We start from the raw sequence: 24649 nt of genomic DNA, 5'->3' as shown, positions 1-24649 counted from the left end.
AAGAGTGTGTCTCATGGCAGGACTTCTATAAATAATGACTATTAAAGGGAGTTGGCCATTGAAACTGCCCCACACAGAAATATCCTCATGGCACTACAGATCACAGACTGAAAAAAAATTGCATTTACTGACACTTAAATCCACAGGCTGACACTGCTCACTGCTATGAATGGCCAAAAAAACATGTGAGGATGTGAAGTGAGATGTGAAATTTTGCAGAGTAATGCTGTAACAGAGAGAGAACCTAAAGGAAAACCAGCAACCTAGAAAACAGGGGAGCAAAGATACTCATTTAAATGATTGGATGCATTCAAGAGCAAGTGTTACAGTATGTTTGCCCATGTCCCCATCACTGCTCTGTGCAGAACTACTTCCATCTTAAACAGACCCAAGATCCTAAACGACCCCAGCAGGTCCCAGCAGATGGCTGTGCAGTAAGATGGTGGTGTCACTGTAACCCAAATGTATGAGATGCAAGCAAACAAGGGAAGAGAGCATGAGATGGGACCAAAAAATTCTCATCTCATGCTCAGCATGGGGGATTTGGTGTGTCTGCCTGGAGTGCATAGCAGCAGGAAGCCTGCATTGGCCGGTGGTGGGATACCCAACTTGAGCAGCAGCAGCCAGCTGCAGAACCACAGCCAGCCTTTGAGGGGCCATGGGCAGCACTGCTTTTCTTTTGGCTGAAAATGAGTGATGGCGTTTTCACTTTGATGGAGCCTCTTTAGCAAACTCCCCCCACACCCTTGCTCAGCAAGGGAAAAATGTGATTGTAAGCAGTGGTTAGTGCAATTCATAAGCCCTTCCACAGCCAAGGGCAAAGAATTATATTTGCAACCACGCCTTAGAAACCCTGAACAAAATATGGCTTAAAACTAAACCTTCATCAGCTCATTTCCATCAGTGTTGCTGTATGTTCCCATGACTTGTGTACAAAAATGTGTTTCAAGTTGATCAGCAGTGAGATGCTGCCACTGGAGCTGCAGAGCCCTGACCCCAGTTGTCTCGTCATGCACAACTCACCTGTGGGTGTGGGGGTTCTCTCCTTCACTTGAGGTGTACACAGAACTAAAATGTTCTTCAGGGCCTCCCCAGCTTGCAACCCCTACCCAGAAGACCCCGAATGCTCAGAAATAATTAACCTAGAAGTCAATATCTTGGTGACCATCAAGAACTGGAGCAGGGCTGGAGCGATGCCAGCGAGGGACCTGGAGGAGCAGGGAGGACCACACAGGAGATCAAATGCTGCAGTCAGTCAGAATTGTGCAGGACACAGATCCCGGGGATGGAGGGAGGGAGGGAGGGAGGGAAAAAGCACGAGTGGGTGGTGGGTGAGCAGCTCTCCAGCACCTGTAACAGCAAAACAACTCAGGAGGCTCTGGCAGTAACACAACATGGATGTGCAAAGGTGAGGGAGCCCAAGTAAAGCAAGTTAGGAAAAAGTCTAAAGCAGGGAGACCCTCAAATTCACGACTAATATCAAGCCTGCATATTTTAGAAAGTGTTCTAAACATGAGATTTCTTCGGCTGGAGCAGTAGGGAGGGGACTGCCGGGGCATTATGTAGGAAAGCATTCAGCCCTTCCTATAGCCAAAGGTGCTAAGACCAGGCAGCTGAAAGGGATCTGCACAGCAGAAGGATATCGGGGTGTGTCAGCAATGTGAACAGCGAAGGACAATGCAGAGCTGCAACTCCCTTCCGCCCCTGCCCCCTCTGCCAGACATCCGGATTCCAGGCGCAAAAGGGCAAAGTCATTTTTTTTCTCCTTGAATAGCTTTTTGGGACTCTGGGAGGCTGCCCTTGAGACTGCCAAAGCCTCGCTGCTGCCCATATGAGCTGCTAGCACTAGGTTCAATTAATCATCCTCTCCCCGTGGTAACTGTAGTAGTGCTGGAACCAGACATCATGGTGAAATATCCTGAGCCTGTTTCCTTTCTCCCTGTTATTTCTGTAACACAGCTGATGGGGTCTGTCACTTGCAGGTGAAGGAGTTGTGACTCTGCTGTCACTGCTGATGCATTACAGAACGTTACATATATCCTAGCTGCATTTTTTCCTCCTCTTACTTTTCCTCAATACTTTTTTGACTAAAGTTCTGTTTATTTAAAAAATAAAAAGAGGATTTTTTTTTTTTAATTTAGTGGAATTTAAACAAAAAAATCCCTGATGCTCAGTTGACCATTCAGGAGATTCCTCAGACAAGCAAACATGCAACCTTGCTCTACAGCACATGTGAATGTCTTGGGATTTCTACCTTCTGGAGACCGGACCACTTCATGGTATGCAACACCTTCACCTGGAAAGCATAAAATATTATTAATCAAAGTCTTGAAGAGATCATGAGGTCCTGACCTGGTAGCAGGGGAATAAAACCTGGCAGTACTATCACGCAGATACTTTTTTTATTTACTTATTGAAGCGCTGGGATAATAAAAAATACGTATGCCTTCCTGTTTACTGCATTTTTAAATAACCATTCAGCATTGCTTTTATTTCTCATTTAATTTGAATAAGTTTTATGAGTTGCTGTTGTGATGTGAATTTTTTACTGCTGCTATTGTATATGTTACTGTCTTCAGGATGCAGAATTCCATAAGAAAAAACTTTTGAAATAGGTTTTTGGTTAGCTAGTTCTGACAGGTACTTAGAGCTGCCGTAGTCCAGAGTTTTCCCTGGGCTTTCTCGCAGGTCTACACACCCATGATCAGCCCACCTTCTCCTTGGCTGTGCAGTCCTGGCTGGAGGAAGCAGCAACCCGGTGTTCTCAGGAGGTGAGTGTGTATTGCCTCCATATGCCTCAGTGAAGGGGACACCTTGCAGAGATCCCAAGATGCGCATTCAGTCCCTTGCTGTGAGAAAAGGCAGTTTTCACCCTATTATCCAACATGGTAGAAACAGAAGCCCAAAAAAATCCCATTTTCGAGTAACCATGGCTTCACAGTTACTAGCAACACAGAGCTCTAAAATAACGAGAAAAGGCATGGAAGGAAAACTAGAGAATAAAAATAATTTAATAACCTTTTTAATAATAATAAAATAACCTTTAAAATAATTTTATATATATATAAATAATAATTTTAAATCATAAAAAAACTTTTAGAAAAAATCTCCCAGGAGCTGGGACTAGATGGCAATCCCAATTTCCACTTAAAGTGTGGGATGCAGAGGGAGTTAAGAAGCCTGTCTGTTATGTAGGAAGGAAGCATTTTCGTAAAAGAAATCTATTATTTTTCATTCCATTGGTACTGGGCTGTGGCCTGAATCCAAGCCAGGGACCCGTTCACAGAAAGAAATTAGAAGGCAGAGCCAATAACTACGCCAGATGATTCTTCCAGCTCTGTAAGCATGCGGCCAGCTACAGTTGGGTGAAAACTGCAAGCATGTTGGGAGGACCTTGCAGCATGCAAGCTCATGGAGGTATAAGGCCCATGGAATCAAACATAATAAATCACTGTTCATTATTAAACAAGACTTAGAATTAGATTGAGCTCAACTGGACAGTGGGGACCAGGGCTGTGACAACAGTAGTTGAGGCAGCTGTGTGCCCTCTGAAAGTGCTTCAATTTGACCACACCATTTTCGCAGGATGTTTGAAGTCCAGTAAAACCAGTGAAGCCACTAGAGATAAAGAGAAAAACAAGTGTCCCTACCTTGGAATCAGGATAGTCTCTGCCATTGTCTGTTTATGGGTTTATGTGCATAGACCCACATTAGAAAAAACACTAAGGTCCTTAATTCTGATTTTAGGTTCCTAATTTATGCCGATTTCCTGAAAATTAAAGGTCTAAATCTTCTGTTCATTTTGACTTGTGGTACCCAAAATTGCTCAAAAAAAAATCAGTTTTACTTTATTTTCTCCACTGGAAAATTAGCTATGCATAAGAATCCTATTACTCATTTTTGGGTTTTGTTGGGTTTGGGTTTTTTTTCCTGAAACTTAGTTGCCTCTGATGGAATATTTTTTTCCTCTGTCAAAACATTCTCACTCAGAATCAAAGCATTCTGCCAGCACGAACAAAACCAAAGGTGAGCACTGCAGCTCCTGACCCTCGGGTCCTGCCTTACACACAGCCACAGAAGAAGCCTGGAGAAGAGAAGGTCTGGAGTTTGGCTGCTCCCCTAATGCACTTCATTTTGCATTTCCTATCTTCACACATGGCCAATTCCCAAATGGTCAAAGGGGTCACATAATGGAAACTGAGTACTAAAATAAGTTTCCCGTCTAACAGAGGTCTATACCTTGTGAAAACACATTCCACAGATAGGCTGGCTACTCACAGCAGAGAGGACAATGACTTGTTAAATGTTTTAAAGGCATATCATCTTCCACTTCCCAGTGGGAAACTGTGTCTATAACTTTAATATTATTCCGTGTAATTGACATCATCCACTGCTGATTTTTGTCTGCAAAACCTTTCAGAAAATCTCATGGGGGTATGAACAACATCTGTTAATTATTTTTAAATATGAGATGTGCCTGGGTTGACCCTAGCTGAGGGGTTTCTCCACAGCAGCCTGGACAGGCATAGCCAAGAGGGGTTGCTGGGAGAGGGCAGCAAGTGTGCAGGTTACCACAAAGTGCAGTTCACCCTAGGGAATTGCAAAGAAAGATGGAGACTTCTCCACAGTGAGATGGACTTCCACTCCTTTTGATCTGTGTGCAACTGCTGGTGAGCGAAGGAATAAATAACGCAGCCAGCAGAAGATGCTCATCTGCTAAGATACCCTAATCAGTTGTGGCCACATGTGCTCAGTGTCCTTGGAGCTGCTGAGACCAGCGGGGTCTGTCACACTTCTGGACATGCCCTGAAATAGAGTAGAAATGATCTAAAGGGCAGATCCCCCAGGACTGATCCACTGGCCCCTGTAGTCCATGCCCGGTACTCTTCTTGTATTGACTCTACCTCTGCCAATGCTCTTCATCTGCATCTTTATCTCTACTCAGCTTACCTAACGAAATTCTGTTCCTAAATCCAAAAAATCTGTGTTCCTTGGTATGCACATGAATGCTCTTCTTCGCAGGCACAGAAAAGTTCTGCTGCCGCATTCACGTTGCAGCATACTGCCTGTGTCTTCAGTCCAGGATCCCATTTAAAAAGGGATTCTTGTTTGACTCGCTCCGTAACTTCACTTGTTACCTTTCCTCACAGGCTTTACTGTTTCTTTGACTGCTCTCTGCTGCCTCAGCTGGGACCCTTTCTCTTCTGGCCATCTCTGAGAGCAGGATAAGAGAAAAAGACATACTGTTCATTCATCTCAACTGCAGACACAAGAAAAAACGTTAATGTCTCTGCTGGCCACAGGGATATTCAGTGCTGTAATTGGCAAGCCTTAATTTATTCTTATTTTTAATTGTAGCTTGATACTCTGCCTAGTCCTCATATTTAGAAGCCAGTTAACAACCATTGGACAGGAGAATAAGCAACTTATTTCAACAAAAAAGCTATTAGCTTTACAGCTCTGGCATAAATGGGTAACAATTCGGGAGTAAATGACCTGCTGTAGTTACCAACGTCAATTTCCTTTTTGTTCTTTTCTCTCTTGGTTCCTCTCTCACATTTGTTACTTTATGTATCTTCTTCTTAATTCCCCTTCTCATCTTTTTATTTTTTGTTCTAGCTTAAGAAAAAATCAGGGATGTGCAAGTATTTTCGTGCAAGTATTTTCCTGTGCAAAGGTCACACAGTCATTTGCATCAGACTTCTCCTTTAAAATGAGACAACTTGTGTTCATCTGACACCGGCAGCAGCAAGTAACAGATAAGAACATGCACAATTGGAGGCTGGGCACCCTCCCAGGCGGGCTGCACACACCCACCCTGGCCACCAGCTGTGATCTCTCCCACCCAGGACATCTGCAGCATTTAATGATCTGCACCATTTAATGTAGGGGTTTGTGATAAACCCAAGTCCCTCAACAGACCAAGCTATGGAGCCTAATACACAGTTTATCTTTCCAGGCAGTCTTTTCTTGTTCCAAAGCAGTTTAGTGATAACATCTGCAAACTCTAAGGCTGTCATTTCAGCTGCATGTGGCTCTGCTTTCCATGCTGAGTTTCCACTTAAAGGTCTGCTCCTGACCACCTTTAAGGCTTCCATAAAATTCCACAGTAAGTTGGTCAATGATTTAAGCTCCCGTTCACAGAAATCACATTCTTAAATCTATTTAGCATGATGTAATGCCTGTACACTCTCAAAGAGTCAAAGACAGTAAGAACACCATTTTTACAAGAATAAGGCATACTGGGTAGATCAAGGAATCTGTTCGTCAGTCCCATCCACGAATAATGGGGTGAATATTAACAGCAGAGGGTTCAGGGACATTTTATGGTTGAATGCTGGTGAAAGAGTAACTCCTCTCTCTTTCTGGCCTAACGAATATTTAATTCAAAATGTAACTGCTCCTACAGGAGAGACTTAATAGCTCGGTACATTGAATATTCACCTGAGATACATATATCATGGGCTTTAGTTCCTTCCCTGGACAAGGAAAAGCCCATGTATTTGAATGTAGTAAAGCCAGAAGTTCAGTGTGGACCTTTGCTGTCCCAAAAGAGGACTGCAAACACTACCATAGCTTTTTTACAAGGGCCTCATGACCTCTGCAAAACAAGCAAAGGAAAAATCCCCAAGCCATTCTGTATTCCTTTAGTCTTTGGTGGTTAGGAGATGAGGGGAATTGCAGAAAGAGGATATAAATATAAAATTATATAAAACAATTGCTTGACAAACTCATAATTTTACTGTTATAGCTAGAAACATTTTATTTAAAAATACTGGCAATTCTTGCCAGCTCTCAGCCATGTCTGCAGTCAGGCATTAACAGCAGCTGGAGCCAATAAGCATTTCACGGCCATCTTCAGACACCTTGTGCCTCACCAGTCATCCACAGCACGACAGTGTACCAGCCTACCTGGCCGTCAGAGACTGCTACCCTTGTTGTGCTTCCCCAAAAGCATTTGAAAGGTGCAAGTCTCACTCTGCATCAAAGCCAAATGTCAAAAACCTAAAAACCACTGACAGAGTGTTCCCCACTGTACAACTGCAGCTGTAGTACCCTCCCCTATAGAGCAATGCTGAATTTCATTCGGGGACGTCCAAAAAATTGATTAGTGAAAACATAAAATGGACAGAGAAAGCTATAAAAGAAACCACTGAACAAAGCAGAGCCATAAGGAATCAATCTCTATCATTCTTTCCACAATTGTGATCACAATAATAAGCAACAATGAAGTACTGGAGTCATTAAGTAAATTGGCAAAATTTGTGAGGTACAGTTTCACTGACACGCAATCTCCTTGTCAACTTTTCTATACTAATGTTAAGGGGGGGGGGCGGTGCTTAGTAATTCTTTTTCCTCCAGCTTGTGGAGAAAAAATGGGAAAGACTGATCTCTGCTCTGCTCAGCTGCAAGATGTTAATGGTGAGGTACCTGTACAGTCAAAACTGCAGACCCTGCTCCACCAAACCCACCACAAGTTCCACTTCCCTCAAATTCCAACTGCACACAGGGTCTGGGAGAGCAGGAGCACTTGTGCTTCACCACTCACAATGAGCTGTTTCTGTGCAATTGAGTTACACCAGGTTTAAAGAGCTTTAGCCAACCAGCCCAGCCCAGTAGAATAGTTTTTGGCTGCCCAGTTTGACATGACAAATAATCACTAGTGAATTATCAGCGTGAAAAGTCTGTGATCAGTTTTTGGGTTAAAATTCTCTCCTCTGAGATACCTCAAAATACTGCTAATTAAAACACTGGTAGAAAACCGGAATATTTCACAAGTCATCTGGAAGCAGAGAAAAAAAATTAGAGCAAGTGACTAGTGTTCTTATGTGATTTCACATTTTTAAAAATAATTTTAAAATCTCACGGTAGTGTAAGACCTAAAATCTGCAGTGGGGGACTTGTGGCCTACGGAGAAGGCCCTTTGTATAACCAATACCCAGCAGAAATCCACATTTACAAACTGACTTGCAGGCAGTTGCACAAGGGAGCTGGGGTTCACATCTCCCAGCACATTTTTGTTCAGCCGAGGCTTTCTCACGGACATAAGATCCACTGCAACCAGCTTTGAAGTCCTGTGCACACCTGCATAGATTACAAAGAAGGGAAGGCAGGTCCCTCCACACCCAAACTGTAAATTAACAATGCAACAAGTCAAGTTAAGATATGCCCTCCAGCACCTTGTTTTAAAGTCAGACCAATGGCTGACAATCTCCTGATACACTTAACCCTTTCCCTGGAATTCACACCCAGTTTCCAGCCTTGTGAAAGAAGAAACAAACTTGTAGGAATAACTGCGTGATTTATTTTTTTTTAAAAGTAAAGTATCGGTTCAAACCTGGGCCATCTGCTCTAATCCAAGACAGGAACTGAATCATACCCTGGTTTTTTTCCGCACAAAACAGATGGAAGTTACCCCTATACTAACTCAATTTCTGCAGAGTGCCTTGTATAGCAATAGTGAATATGTCAGAGGTTGAAGAGAGCCAGCCTTTGCCTTTCCATTTCACCTGTTTGTCCTGGAAGGATCCCCTGCTATGGGTAGGTCATGGCAATTACTGGGGGGTTTTCTCCAAAACCTTTCAGAAGGTTCTGCTCATCCACCAGAGAAGCATGTCATCAGTAACTATAGCTTCGAAAAGGGCTTTTAACTGAGCCAAGAACAAGTACACTCACCCAAACTGCCAGACCTCCTAGCCTTAATGTAACCACCTTCCTTACTTCATCCACTTTGTCATAGCCCGCCACTAACTACACTCATCACTTCCCATCACTTCATACCTAATGGCAGGTGAGAACTAATTCCTGTACCATCTGTAATGCTAGCCTTCTCTGGACCTAACCTCCTCTTGACCCTGTCACCTCACAGCTCCTATAGCTGTAGGGAACACGCATGTGAGAACAGAGGACACTGCTGGCCTCCCTGGCACGATTTCTGCAGGGGAGAGTGCCCACTGCGACTCCGTGCTCCAGCACCTCCTTTACCTGCCCTGTGCAGCACAAACCCAGGCCTATGCTCAAGCTCAGGCTTGTGAGCACCCTCACAGCGCGGACCCAAGCAGAACTTCAGGCACAGGGTGGAGGTACCAAGAGGCGTGCTGGGGACAGGCAAGCGGTGTATCCCACCTTGCTGTAGCCAGCAGCACAAGGACAAGCACACATCCACTTACAGAGGGTTCAGGGTACCACCGGACTGGGCAAGCCACCTCCATGTCCCCCACCTGCTCTTCCAGGGAGCCCATGCAGCCTGCTCTGATCTGTGGTGCTGCCTGGTGGCAGCCCTGCACCCCAAGGAGAGAGGCTGGAGGCATTTAGGTTGGGCTGCCATTTTACAGTATGGACCTGATGGTGCAAGCTGCCACTGTCCCAGAGGTGGTAACATGGAGCCAGAGAGGGACCAGACTGCGGTTCATCCCCTGCTCCAAGCACCAGAACCCAGCGATGACTTCTGTGCCCAGGTGCTGGTACTTACAGTAACACCTGACATACTCCTGACCAGTGACAAGAAAGATCATCCAAGTATCCAGCCGTACTACAGGAAAACTATCCTCATCTGCCTGCTGTCAAGGATATATGATTCAACTGCCAGGTTCTAGAAGGCTCTGCATTTGAGGTGAGTTCAGATAGAAGTCAGGAGGTGCGGCCTGTGTGTGTCTATATATGCTTTTCAAATCTTAATTGAACTTTTCACATTTGGATATTCTTTGACTGTTTTGGGGAAAAGAAAAAGAAAAGGAAAAAAAAAGATAAAAAGAAAAAGGAAAAGAAAAAGAAAAAGGGAAAGAGAAAGAAAGAGAAAGAGAAAAAGAAAGAGAAAGAGGAAGGGGAAGGGGAAAGGGAAGGGAAAGGGGAGGCAAGGCTTCACTTTATCGCCCTCTTCTATCTGTCTCACACACATCTCCTTTGTTACAAACCCATTAGAAAGAGACCCATCCATGTTTTCCATAAAGTAGGAATAATCTATTAAAATTTTAAAAGCTGATTTTCAGAAGCTTCTTCTCTCAGTGGAAAACAAATGTACCTCTGATAAACATTACCTCCTCATGTATCTGTATTAAATGATTTACCTTAATATCTAAATCCAAGCTCTTTGGTGCATATTCTTAGCTGCATGAAAAGGAACTAAATATCCCAGGAGACTTGCAAAAAAGGAAGAAAAAAGATTAAGGAATGGCAACCACCAAGAGTATTAAAGGATGTGAAGAAAAAAGAGAGAGAGAAATAGGACTCAGCATCTTCAGATGAAAGCTGAACTGTGCCTTCCATCCAAAAAGCACCAGGTAAGGAGAGCAAACCATCAGATTGCCCAATGAGTGTAGGAAAAGGAATAAGGAAGACAGAGCTGATTAACAGGAGGGATGTGAAGAAGGACTACTGCAATCCATGGTGGTGTCTTTATTGCTTTACAACAATCTTGAATTCCAGGTTGCTTTTCCACCCAACGTACTTTGCTGTTCAGATGTAGATTTTTTGTTTGGTTGGGTTTTTTCCTCTTACAATTACACAACAAAGCTAACTAGAATAGTCAATGTATGTCTATTCTGCAGCACTCTGAAATGTTATCGCTGTTGGGAAGCAGATAATGTAGGGAAATGTGAACAGTTTGGGGGTTGTTTGTTTGTTTGTTTGTTTTTTCAAAAAAGGAGACAAATAGGCAGCCCTCCGGGTCAAGCTGGGACTCACCCCATTTTAGGGTGAGGTTCCAGGCACTCTGTGCCTCCTGTCTCCTATAAAAAAACTTTTTCTATTTCAGTTTGCTTTCATAAAATGTACATAAAGAATCCAAAGCAGGGCACACAACACACACCCCCCACTATCCCTGGGGAAATCACAAGTAACAGGAGAGTGACAAGGCCCTACACCCAGGGCATGAGATCAAAAGGAAAAGGGCCCAGATAGGGAACATTTGGTATGTAGATGAAAAGCCAGTAAGCTAATGACTTGTTGCCTAATAAATTTCTAAAGACTAGGACAACAAAGCATCCCAAAAGCTTCCTCTGAGATGCCAGGATGAGGAATGGCATTCAATATGGTTCCAGTGGATGGAAGCTATCAGTTGTCTTTCATGGAGTGTGAATAATGGGCCATATATGATTTATTTAAAGGTGTGCTCATGTTTATCTGAGAAGACCCTTATTGTTGACTTGAGGATGTACTAAATCCTTAAATGGGTGATATAGGGAGTGTGCTAATTGTCCAGGCACAAGATATGTTAATGTTGTTAACTTGAAGATATACTAGGTCCTTGAATAGGAATGTGCTAATTGTCCAGGTGTGAGAAATGTTAATGAGTTCCCGGAAAGTTAATGAATAGACATGAGTGACTTGTATAAAGAGGGGGCTGAAAGGTTCCCTTGGTGTGCATGACTTTGGAGGAGCGATCCCTCATGTACCCAGCGCTGCCGACTAAAGATAACCTCCGCTCACTCGAATATTGGTGATAGATTCTTTGAATCAAGTGCTAAGTGGATTTTTAGTTTTTTTAATGAGTACATCTTCAACCCAACAACAGATCAAAAAGGATGTGCACATAGATTCAAAATAAAATTTAAGATGGATGGATGTACGTATGTATGAATAACAGAACAGAATGAATGCAATCAGCAGTGCCCAAATGCTGTTTGATCAAAAAAATTACTTTTAGCAAATTTTGTCAGATAATGCCAGCACCCTCCTTTCTGCTCCTTTGCTTTTCACCTTTTAACTCAAGAGCCCTCTGTCATCAGCATCTCAAGAATCCACATCTCGGAACTCTCTCAATGACAGAACATAGTGCATTAGCAATAATAAGCACAACACTGAAATGACTGCCATGATACTGATTTTCTCGACTTAGTTACACAGAGAGTGCAACAAACACGTAATAGATTACTTTCATTTCAAAGGAAAGGGCAACTTGATCTAATCTGATAAGTGACTGAAAATAGCACTAGGGAGTGTCTCGCTTATTGTAATTCACTGAACTCATACCACTTGGCTTAGTTGGAAGAGAAATAAAGATCCTCTGACAGTATTGGGGAATATGAACTTTCTAGAGGAGAAGCAATCAGTCCTCCTCCCCTGAGCTAATCTTAAAGGGCAGAGTACCTATACACTCAGTAGAGAGGTATCTCACTGTGAAATATTGACACATAAACTGAGCGAGGTGTAATTACTTGCCCTTGAAGGCCATTGCAAGTAAAGGCTTGGAGTTCCTCCTGCCAAGAGTTCACGCTCCCTTCAAGTATATCATGAATTTAATTGACCTGGTTATCTCAGAGATACAAAACCAACCAGTGTTTATAGAACCATGGCTCAGAGGAGATACTACCCTGACTGTGTTGGGGTGACAGGGCTCCTAAACCTCCTTACTTCCACTTTCACTCCTCAGCCAAATTTCCACTCCCTCTCACACTTCCATATATAAATTCTCTAGTGTTTTAAAAACTTTTCCGATTAGGCAGACCCTCAGAAACCAGTTTTCAGGTGCCCCTCTTGTGCTACAAACATCCCCATACTGTGCTTTAGTCACTGGTCAAATCTCACTTAGCTGCCTCCAGGAAACTAACTTCTGCCGCTGTTCCGGTGCGCAGTGGCTGAGCAGTGCACTTGCATCCCTTCCTTTGTATCCCAATGGAATTACCCTCCTGCTTGTCTTGTTCTCCCGTGAGCCTGCCTGACTGTGCAGCCAGGGGTTGCTGTAGAGAGCACAGAAAGAGTTAATATTGCAGAGTCTGTTATTGCTCATTAGTACTGCAGAGGTGCCTGGGTGCCCTGGCAAAGACCAGGATTTACCAGGCCAAGGACTGTACAAACAGTAAGGGCCAGTGCCTGCCTGCAAAGCCTGAAATCTAAATACACAGGACAAACGAAGGCCAAGCTCCTGTTTCCATTTGACAGGTAGGAGGAGGTGCCACCCTCCCTCTGGCCACCACCTCCCCATCCTTTCAGCACTCAAGGTGAGGTATTGCTCTGTGGGGCTCTCCAGCAGGTACCCCCACCTCCTCTGGCAAGGAGAAATCCCACTTTCCTCAGGGATCTTCCACGATACACCTGGGAGTTTCTCGCTGCATAGCTCCCATACTCACCAAGGGCTGACCCCTGCCCACATCACACACACACAGCCCCTGCCAAACCACTGCAGCCCCTATACACCTACGTACCCATGAACACATGCACAGACATGCAGGTAAGGCACTCTGCCTGGCCCAGCACACCCAGAACTGCCCACTTTGCCCTTGGGCAACCTAACTTCCTCACATGCTGCACCCCAGACTGCAGCTGCACCCGCACCCAGGTCCCCCAGGAGCTGCTTCTCAAGGGCACCCATAGGGGCTTTTCCTCCCACTGCTACATGATGTGATTCACGCTCTGTGTTGCATGACATGATGCACACCCTTAAATTCACCTATATTATATTTAAGACTGGAAACAGTCCAGTTTCCTCAGACCCATGTGTGTGATGAGGCAGTGATCTTCCTTATGTTGTTGCTTATGGTGGCACCACACCACTTGAAGTCATCACCCAAGCTTGGTCTCACAAGTGACTCCCCATTCAGGGCAGGACAAAGTGTCCACTTCTAGCAATACCCCACTAACTCTGGCCACTGCTAGGCTGGCAGACAGCCTGTAAAACCCAACATCTCAGAAAGCAACCAAACTGTCTGTACATACTTTGCACAAAAGATCTGAGGATTTTCAGTAGATGTGAGAGCTCAGGATCATGTTTGACTTAGCATGCATGTTTGACAGCTAAATAACATGAGTAAGCACAGCAAATCCACAGTCCCAAACACTTCAGATTTACCATACTATCTATTCACACAAGCAGAACAACAATGTCTGAAATCCCCAGGACCTTCATGCTGGCTGTGCACATGCCAGGTAGCTAATCTGTGCATGCAGTACAGAAACATTGCAGATTTCCAGCTTTATGGTGGCTCAGGCAAGGATCTATCACGCAGTCCCTCAGCAGGGCCGCCCACTGGCTAGAAACCCTGGGCCAGTGTAAAAAACCCCATGGCTCTGCCTATGCAGCACATCTGCAAGGAAAACAGGGCACCCTCAGGAGAACTCAGACATGTGGGGGCTCTGTGTTAACCATGGTGGCAACAAGGGCTTGCTTCTGTCCGCTTTGCCTCCAACAGACAAGCGCTTTCTTCTTCAGACAGAGCCTGTGCCTGGTGTCATTTGGAAGGTTGCACTTGCTTGTACTAGCCCATCAACAAACAGATGAGGAGCCCATGCAACGCTAATTATACACTATAGGTACCTGTTAAGCCATTTTGTAGCCAGTTGTGTGCCTTCATAATTTAAAGGGACAAGTGCAGTTAATTACATGTAAATGAGGTCTGGCTCAGTGTCACAGCATCTATAAAGGACAGGAGAGAGGCAAATAAACCAAGGAGCCCTTTTCTTCTCTGCATTACTGCAAAGGAGGCATGCCTGCTGATGGGGAAGAAGTGGTTTGTTAGCACAGCCAGAGGCACTGCACGCCCTAAGGGAGAGCCTACCTCCCAGGAACAGGCTGTAGCAGAGACCTCTCCCCACCAAACCCCAGCTGGCAGGTTGGGATCAGCATGGGAGGGAGTACCGGCAACTCCTGCCCTGAAGCCCTGAAGGGAGGGAAAGGCTGCACCCAAGCCCTTCCCTCGCAGTTCCTGGGGTCAGCTTCCTGCCCACCGCCAGCACCAGCACTTGCCACTCAAGAGGACAAACCCAAAAGGAAATGCACATGAAGGGAAAACCTAGAAAAGGAGGGAAACAGCCAGGGAAGTAAAACTCACTGCACCCATGGCCACGTTCCCAGAGCTATGCAATTTTCTAGGAGGTATCACACGTGATACCACAGCATCAATCCATAAGCAAATAAATAAACCAGCAGTGGTATTCATTTACCTACTGCAGTGCAAATTCAGTTATGATGTTCAATGAAGGCAAAAGCCTGGAGGCTTTTTAAAAGGACTCAAACCTGTGTCAAACAGTGAGGGATCCAGAATTGCATTAGCTAAGAGCCTTCTTAAGAGACTGGATGGTTGTACACTCACCTCATGTCACAAGACAACATATAGCTGGTGGAGATGAGGAAGGACTTCTTTCAAGAGGCTCATTTTCTTGAGTCCTCTCTTCCAGATTCTCCCACCTTTCTACATTCATATTAGTCATATCTGAAAATAAGAACCTGAACCAGAAATTGTGTTTATTCTTTTTTATTCTGAATGCTGGTCTGGGGGTGTGGGGCCGGAGGAGGTGATGCAACTCAATAGAGGCCTGAGTTTTTAAACTCTGCTGACTTTCCTGGAAGTATTCCTGATCTACACATACAATGTGCTTGGTCACCTCTTGGCAAAGTCTTCCTTCCACAACCACCACCTTGACACAGTTGGCAGTAACTGGTGATGCTGAGGACAATTCCTACAGCGGTGCAGGTGCCTGCTGGAGCAAATTACCGGTTCTCCCTTCAGGTGGCCATTCCTGATCAGCAGTGAGTAGAGTAGCAGCAAAGCATCAAGAAAAAGCCATCTTTGGGAAAGATAAAATTCCAGCTTCTAAGATGACCCATCCATAAACCTGAATGCATTTATGTAAAAGGAAGAGATCTCTGGAAATTCAGAAAGGGCAGTGTCAGATTGAAGAGTCATATTCTTTGCATGTTACCACTGCATGCAGACATAGTATAGGAATTGTTTTCACAAACCAGACATGGCTATTGAAAGGCCCACACTTCTAGCGCTTCACTGGATGAGCAAGTCCCAAGTTAAGGGCCTCAGAGTGTGGTTCACCCACTGGAGAAGCCACCCTTCCCTCCCTGCTTTCCTTCAGGCCAGAGATACCTCCCGGGATTAGATCATTCCTCAGTGTCAGGCTGCGGTGTTAGGTTGCCAGCCATGGGTGGGTGTGTTATTAGTCAGATTTACATGTCTAAAACATCATTTATGCAAACACCCCAGGGCATGGCTATGAATGTGCACAAAACACAAATCTGAAGAAGTTGTTCAATAAGTAGAAAAAGCAGCATCTGAGTTGAAGCACCTCTACAAATTGGTCAAATCTACTTGCAGCGAGTTGGCTAACATGATTGCTCACCAGATTTACTGCAGAATGTGTTTTGATATCGAATGCTTCTTTCAGTTGTATTCACATTGCTCTGCTAGATGCAGTATGTGCTCAGTATTTGTCTCTAAAAAGTAAAAAATTAAGTCGAAGAGTCCCACACAAGGGGCACATCTCCAGAGGAGATACTCTATAAACACCTGCAATAGCCATTAAATCACAGGGGCTTCATAGGCCATGACTATACAAATTAGTTATTCAGCTACCTAACTTGGGGCTTGCAGGCTGACACTCTGGCTTTGTTCAAAGCACCTCTGCGGTGCTAGGATGCTGCTGTCCCCAGAGAGTAGTAAAAACCACAAGGAATGCCAGACATAGTAATATACGAAGCTAACCTCAGAGGAAAGTAACAGATTACAAGCAGCTGTCAAGGTAGAAAAAATACTGTAAACTTGTTTTAAACATTTTCACAGCAAAAAAAAAGAAATCTATTTTAAAGTGTCCTACTCATACTTTTCATTACTAAGACAAAATTAATGGCCACACTCAAATGTTGTCTGGGCAAACCACACACAGGAGTACAGGGCTGGTGGAAAGCAATTTTGAGTCCTATCAATACCATGCTATTGGAAGTGAGGGAGTAAAACAGCTGAGCTGGTGCCCAAAAACCATCCTCCTGACCGGCTGGCTCCAGATCAGTTGGCAAGGGAGGAGCTGTGCTTTCCTCTTCCTATAGCACCAGGGAGGAATAAAGTGCCAGGGCTGCAGCTTTCAAGGGGAAAAGGGGAAATGTTGTGGAATCCAGAAAAAAGTCCAGAAAGCTTTTTGGGTGCTGGGCTGGAAACGTCACTTCAGATCCCTGGTCACTTTGTAGCACCCACTTGCACACATACACTTCCCCTCAACATCTGGGCGCTCCACGGCCCCGGCCACCACAACAAACAGGAGTAACCGAGCCACTCACAGGCTGCCCATATAGCCATGCCATCACGTCTTCTAATCCTAGACTTGGTGCAAGCCAATTTACCTGATTACATCGCTTTTGTTCACATTAAGTGTTCATTGTGAAACTGTCTCCAGACAGGAAAAACTAGATAACAGGGGAAGAGCTCCTCTGTGGAGATTGCCACAGACAATTTTTTGTTTTCATCAACTGTTTTCATCATTCAAGACATCAGCATGACATCCAAAATGACCAAAAGTTTCCCTGAGATGTCCTAAGCATGTCATAATTTTACACAGTTAAGCTGTGCAAGGAATAATAAAAACAAAATTTATTTCAGTTTGCATTCATAAAATGTATGCAAAGAATCCAAAGCAGGACACACAAAGCACACGTCCCACCACCCCTGGGGAAATCACAAGTAAGAGGAGCCAGATTCTTAAAATCTCTTTTGGAATAAATTGATTGAATAAGAAAAAAATTATTTTAAACGATTCACAGGGCTGGTGGGCACACCTGCCCTATTCAGATATGGTCAGAATCAGCAACTACAAATATAAATGAAGATCATGTTAAAACTCCTCCAGTTGCTGCCAGAAAAATAAATAGATTCAGCCCACTTTTCATATTTCTTTTTAACAACTCTGATCGTAACCTGGGGCCATCCCCTTAGGTCACTTCTGTCCTAGACACCATCCATTATTCCTCCACACAGCAGAGCACTTCCAGCCCTGACTCCTCTTTCATCCATGCAAATATTCTCCCCTCCTTCCTCCCTGGGTCGCATTGGCAGGTACAGAGGGGAGGGTGGCAACTTGCCTCCTGCCTGCAGGGAGAGAATATTAATCCCTTCCTGCTCCATGGAAATGTGGGAGCTGCCTACCACGCTGCAAGCCAAATCCAAGCTTATTTTTAAATAGTACTGTCTTGATTTTTGGTATTCCAGGTTTAGGAAAGGCCTCTATCTGGTCTCTTCTCACACTGTTTTCTTTAATAACCTCAAATTATGAAGCTGTGATCCAGAAAGAGCATAGCGGTTGGTACCACCATATAGAATAATATGCACCAAAATGCTCTCACCCACACACATCCCTAAGGTTAATTAATTAATTAGAGCAAACTGAAACTTTCTGGTAGTAAATGTTTGTTGTTAATTGAATAAAAATAAATGACTGAAAATACAGTTATAAAATTTGCATTTTGCTAACGTTTTAAAAGCCTATATGTAGTACTAAATACAGAATTATTTGCCTAACATTTTTTCTATAAAATATGTTATTTTATTCACCTTGTTTCTGTTGGTTTAAAAAAAAAATCACAACTATTAATTTCCAAAAGTCACTGTCTGTGACTTGTAAATTTGCACACAGTAGGTGATGGGCATTTTATTAAATCACTAAGGATTGACAGGATGGCATGGAGAGTCTTCATATATTTTGTATTAAATGGCATTTCTGATAGGAGACAGTATTTTTATATAAGTAGGGTATTTGCCTTGTATCTATGTACAGTACTAATACAAAACATAACAAACCAACAAAGCTATGCCAGCAGAAGGAACATTGTTGAGACACATTTCCAATTCCTTGAAGAGTCATGTTTTATTGTTATTTAAGAGGATATATTGGTAGAATTAGAACTGTTTTGAAACCACGCCTAGCAACAGTTCAAGGAATTAATTTGTTGAGCAAAAACTTCACTTACAGTAAGCGCACAATTTCTATAAATTTTCAACATGAAAAAGTTTTGAAGTAAAATGTAGTTGTTTGCTATTTAGGTAGCTGAAGTTTGCTGCTGTTTATCCTTAGTTACGGCACTGACCTCAGGCAGCCCCAGAAAACGTCAACAGAGAATTGCAGCCAACAAACCACTAAAGCTCCATCCTGTCCTGTGAATGTTCCATTGATTTCAGTGGTGTGAAACCCATCTGAAAAGCTTTGATGAAAATGTCATGTGCAGTTCCACTCTAGGATTCCTCTTTTAGGTATGCCATTCTCAAAAACTGTTAGTGCCAGCAGCAGTGTACACTGGCCTAGGGTTTGCCCCAAGTTTCTTTTCCTCCAGCAGACTAAGGACAGCTGGAAATCTTTCTGCACTGTTTCATGTGCTCTCCATGCGGAAAGTTTAACCTATAAATGAGTACCTTCTTCTGTAGGATCCTAATGCTTCAAAAATTATAAGCTGCCACATACCTCAACCTACCAGAAGAGCTGCCATTGACTTGTAATAGGAATCAGACTGGCACTTCATTAATGCAGTGCAGATTTTTTTAAATACCTTTCCAGGAAAGGAGAGAGCTTTATCAGTATGTATGGGACATTATTGTAATTTCTATGTATCAAAAGGCAAGTGGGTCTGTTGCAGAGAGCCCTTTGGTGATTTATGATCCAGACAATTTCAGAAACATCATGTCCTTAATAAGGGCTGAGCCAATTCTTTGGTTCGTTTTCTCCTATTAATGACAAGCATCCCATGAAGTTAATCATTCTCCAGTAATGTTTCTCAAAGTGTGGACCGTGACTCCTTTAAAGACCTGAAAGCGTTCCAAAGAGGTCAGGTAACATGAGCAAAAGCAGAGTTAGTCAGCTCAGTTCTTTCAGGCAAAGAGTTGTGTTTACTGGCTACCACTGTTTCCACCAGCCCAGGAACTATGATCTTCCTCTCATTGCTTTTAATTGGCTGGCATTAGTTAGGCCCCTTCAGCACATGGGCATGATTGTTTATACATGAAGCAGCAATTACCAGCAATTCTCATTATTCCATCCTAAAGGGACTAACCTGCTGTCAATTCAGGAGGTTGTAAAAAAGATGGATAAACCAGAAGAGGCTGCATTTTCAGAAATCCTTGATATCTCATGCCCAAAGGATAACAGACAGCAAACAGTTCCCTAATTTTTGAAGAGGTAAATAGGTGAAACTGTGAAACAGAGGGAGAAGGGGCTGAGCATTCAGCTGGTCTCCACACTTTACATAAAAACTTGCCCTTTAGGAGGCAAGTTCACTGTATGAGTTAGGAAGGTGGCAAACTGATAAAAAAGGAGCTAGTGAAAAGGGAGATGCAAAGAACACCCATCAAAATCAAGATGTTGAGAACAAAATTAGTCACAAAGCCGAAGGACACAAAAAGAAGAAAAAGCTAATTGCCTAATCATCAGCGTAAGAGCTGGATAATAGATGAGAGGGACTGGAGTTGCTCAACTACAAGCAATGTGACAGTGTTACAGAGCCCAGCATGATAAGTATGTTAAAGTGAATTGCTAGGATCTGCATAGGCACAGGGAACAGGAGAGACAGCCTTGCATGTCATGCAAGGTACATAGTTACATGTACACAGCTCAGAAATCACAGCTAAAAAGCTCGGCAAAGATCTTCCCACTTGGTTTGCATGTTCAGACCAGCCACCACAGCCCTCTGCAACCAAGCTGTTCTCTTTGTAGACCTGGTAAAGGTGTCCCCTCTACAACTAATCTCTGAGTTGCTGGCACTAAGGAAGAAAATTATCTTGAAAGCTTATGAATGAATATTGTCACTTACAAAGTTCAAGATGAGTGAGCGGTGGTCCATTTTGCAGACTATGAAATCAAATCAATTAGCTAGATGACTAGGTCTATAATCAGCTATGCATTGTGCCAGAGTAGAAAGCCACATTACCACCCAGATCTTCAATCTGAATGAACCATGCTGGATGTCTTCTGCTGTCATCAAACAAATGCAAAAGTACAGGCAATAATTTCCTTATTTGAAAATTAATTGCACCTGATATAAGAACTTGATTGAAGACAGTTTGGCCACAGAAGTCTATTTTTGGCAAGGGATTATATGCCGTGAGTTACATGTCAAGACAGTGAAGTCCAAACCAGCTTGTGATTTAAAAGGACAAATGCCACTAAGTAGAAAATAGTTAGGAGCTAAATCAAATGAGATAAAGAATTTTAACAAAAATGTGTGAATGATAACTGGAAATCCTTAAGAAACTGTAGTAGATGTTCAATAAGCCAGAGTTCCAAAACACCAAGGTCAGCCAACCCTTCCCTTAGGAAGGGAATTTGAGGGCACATATGACATTAACTCCTAAGAAAGAAAAAGGAAGCTGATAATAATTGTTACCAACCAAATGATAGGGACCAATAGAGAAATAAAAGCACAATGACCAAAAAAACCAGTATTATCTACCTCGTTTCCTCATATTTTTAACTTCAAGGGTCACAGAAGTTTGTTTTTCACTGACCCACACCAGCAACTCATGCTCAGACAGTTATTCACCCTGTTTACCATGTCCCTCTGAACATCACTTTCCCCCAGCATGGATCTGTCCATTCCATCTGTATGACCTAAGATTTTTGTTCTCTCTCCAATAACTTTATATTCAACTATGTTAAAACAAGAAACCCAAGGTCACTTTAATTATAATACTGGCACTAGCCCTTTGACATTTGCTAGTTTCTCCAGCATTAATGACCTCTGAAACTTCATTTGCATTAGTTCTGTGCTTTCTCCCATATATTTGGAAAAAAGTACCAAACACCATAGACAAAAGAATCATTTCTCAAATAACTTTGCTAAAACCAATCTGTTTAAGGAAGAGGAACTTTCACACTAAGTAAGAGATTTTGCAATCTCCTCCTGTAGAGACATCCCAAACTCAGCTGGACAAGACCCTGAGCAGTTTGATCTGCCTTTGAAGCCGGTACTGCTTTGAGCAAGGGGCTGGACTACATGGCCTGCAGAGGTGCCTTCCAGCTTTAATGATTCTGTTACGATTCCCCATTTGTATTCTCACACCTGTCAGCAGACCAGCTTTCAATCAATGTCACACATGCCACGTTGATTTTATATTGTTTGGCTTTCTTAACTGCTGTCTCATTTGATGTTGGGTCAAATGTGGTGATTTTCATCCTTATCAAATTAACTTGCCATCTCATCAAACAAGGTAGCAAATAAGATTTACAGTATTGATTTCACAGACAGTGATGATGACTGGCATTAATTATATTTTTCTCCTTTGATTTTTCTTTAATCTAGTCCTAATCAGTTGTTCATTCTTCGGCCCATGATTCAAAACAGGCCTTGCTGTATGTACGGTAAATTACTCTGGATTCCCAGCTCTTCCAGAGTTTCAGGAGTCACTAAACATCAGCCGTGAGTAAGCTGCCACCCTCCAGAACGACACTACTGAAACCTCTGGATGCAAGGTCTCTGCATGATTTAACATTTAACTTCCAGTTCCCGACAGGACAGAAATCGTTTCACCCCACTCAACGGCCAGCAACGTCGCACTTGACATCTCTCCAAACGAAATGTTCATTGAACCCCACTGCCCCATCTGTGCCACCAGCCCCAAGAGCTGCACGCCGCCGGCCGCTGCCGCCCTGCCTGCACTGCCCGTGGCGGGGACCGCCCTGCCTGCACTGGCCCCAGCTGCCCTGCCTGCACTGCCCGTGGCGGGGACCGCCCTGCCTGCACTGCCCGTGGCCGCAGCCACCAGGCCCGCACTGCCCGCACCAGGGGCTGCCCTGCCTGCGCCGCCCGCAGCCGCTGCTGCCCGGCCTGCACTGTCCACGACGGGGGCCGTCTGGCCTGCACCGCCCGCCGCTGCTGCCGCCCTGCTGCACTGCCCACGGTGGGTGCCGCCCGGCCTGCGCTGCCCGCGGCCATTGCCCGCCCCCCCGCCTGCGCTGCCCGCGGCCCGCCCGAACACCGCCTGCCGCCGGGGCGGGCAGGGCCGGGGTGGAGCCCAGAGCTGAGCTCGCTGGCGCAGGCGGGGGGCACTCCACCGCGCCGCAGGAGTCAGCGCCTGCACCCTGCACACCCTGCTCCTCCTCCTCTCCTCCTCCTCCGCTTCCCGCGGGGCGCAGCGCGGGCCCTGCTCCCCAGCTCCCCCCCCCCCGGGGCTTTCTGTCCTGCCCCTCCCTCTCTCCCGCCTCGGCCGCCCCCCGGGCTGCAGCGGGTGCCCCGCCCCGCCCCGCCCCGCCCCGCCGCCTCCCCGCCTGCCGCCTCACACGCGTAGCAGCTACCGCTTCTGCAGAGCTTCGGGGGGGGGGGGGGGGGGGGGGCTGGGAAACGGCGTAACTGGGATATTTCTTGCTCTTCCTACAACTAAAAAGCCCTTGTTGATTAATTGCAGGCATTTCAGAAAGCCACTACTTGGCGTTAAGATGCATATCAAAAAGTCCCATTTGTCATGCATTGTCCAGATCATACCTGTTTTGCTGGCCAATCCAATACCAATAAATTCCACTGGATTTTTTTTTATTATTATTTTTTGTTTTGCCTGCCTACTCTTTTTTTGAGTCAACAAGACGTTGGCATTTGCGCACTGTCTCCATACACTTCCCCACACTTCATATTCGTCAGTACCTGTGGCACATCCAGAGCCAAATGCCAACACCCCTCTTTCCACTTACATCATCTGCCAGCACAGGCAGTGGACTAACAATCCCAAAATATCACAAACCGACACATCGACTACTGAAAAAGGATAACTGATATTTCTGTATTTAGCACTGCAGTAAAGAGAAGGTAAATCCTTTTTGTCCTTTTATTTTTTTTTTCCCCTGTGAAAATTCTGGTTAGTTTTGAAAGCAAGTTTGGTAGCTAGCATTGCATTTTGGTAACTGACCTCAGAAATTACATTCATCATACTCATTGCAAGCTTGTGAGAAAACTTTTAAGTATGTCTCACTACCAGTTGCAAAATCTGCTTTAATTTTTCACTGTCAACTCTAGGGCTTTCCTGTGGCAAACTGTTCTGCCTTTTCATCTCCAGCCAACCAGTGCTCTGAATCCCAGTTATCACACATAAAAAATGAAGTGATTCTGCATATCGGCACTCATCATCTGTCACTTCCTGAGAAAGAAAATCTACTCAAACCAATCTTTCCACTCTGATTTTGGTTAGCATTCAGAGTATAACGCCACCCTCCAAAACACTGCCCTTAGACTCTCTCAAACTGATGGAATTCAGGACAAATGTTGAGGAGGAAGCCACGAGGACTTTTCTTTCTCCACTGCTCCACATACCACCACAAGTTAGGTGTCTTTAATACTAAGTTCCTTTCACCTGAGATGTCTTTCACAAATAGTACTTAAAAACATATGATGAACATGAGGAGGATGCATACCACCGCAGACCCTGAAGCCATGGCTCACTTTATGTCATTGCTTTTGGCACTGAGACATTAATCCTCCCCTCCCTAAAAGACAGTGAGACACCCTACCCTATACACCTTATCTCCCATCTCATTAGGTTTCTCTGCCACAGTAGAAATCTCAGGACTGAAAAGTAGCCCTTTCATTCATGAAGGATTATCTTCAGGAGCAGAAATGCCAAAGTTTCATGAAAAACCTCGTATTTACGACATTGTGCAGAGCAATATTGACAGGTTAACAATAGCTCTTCTTCTGCCAAATAAAAGCATGTGGGATGATCAAGAGATTACAGGACGGGCCTGGTAATTAGACAGCTTCAAGTGAGTAAGTGGTCACATGCACTTATTATCCAAGGACCTATCCTGCAAGAACTTCAACATGTCCCAGAAGAGTCCATCAGATCCTGTTGAAATCAGGTTATGTGGATAGTACCATAAACGTGGAACAAAAAGGAAGGCACAAACCCTGCCCAAAGGCTTACAAAGACAAATTGAAACAGACTTACAATTCAGGCATGGGGATCTG

At 44.2% G+C, this 24649-nt stretch overlaps 1 protein-coding gene across 1 annotated transcript in view; it reads right to left on the bottom strand.

Annotated features, from left to right (window-relative positions):
• LOC114014820 (uncharacterized) overlaps positions 1-24649 on the bottom strand; it is a 66281-nt gene that overhangs the window by 2125 nt on the left and 39507 nt on the right. Inside the window, exons 3-4 of the mRNA XM_027799815.2 lie at positions 2699-2849; positions 2255-2296 (exon numbers count right to left, since the gene is read on the bottom strand). Coding sequence (XP_027655616.1) covers positions 2255-2296; positions 2699-2849 — 193 coding nt within the window. The remainder of the gene's footprint in view (positions 1-2254; positions 2297-2698; positions 2850-24649) is intronic.

Source organism: Falco cherrug, chromosome 1 (assembly GCF_023634085.1).
Source record: "Falco cherrug isolate bFalChe1 chromosome 1, bFalChe1.pri, whole genome shotgun sequence".
In the NCBI taxonomy this organism is placed as follows: domain Eukaryota; kingdom Metazoa; phylum Chordata; class Aves; order Falconiformes; family Falconidae; genus Falco; species Falco cherrug.
Note: the sequence above shows the minus strand (reverse complement) of the source record. Positions and strands in the feature narration are given on the sequence as shown.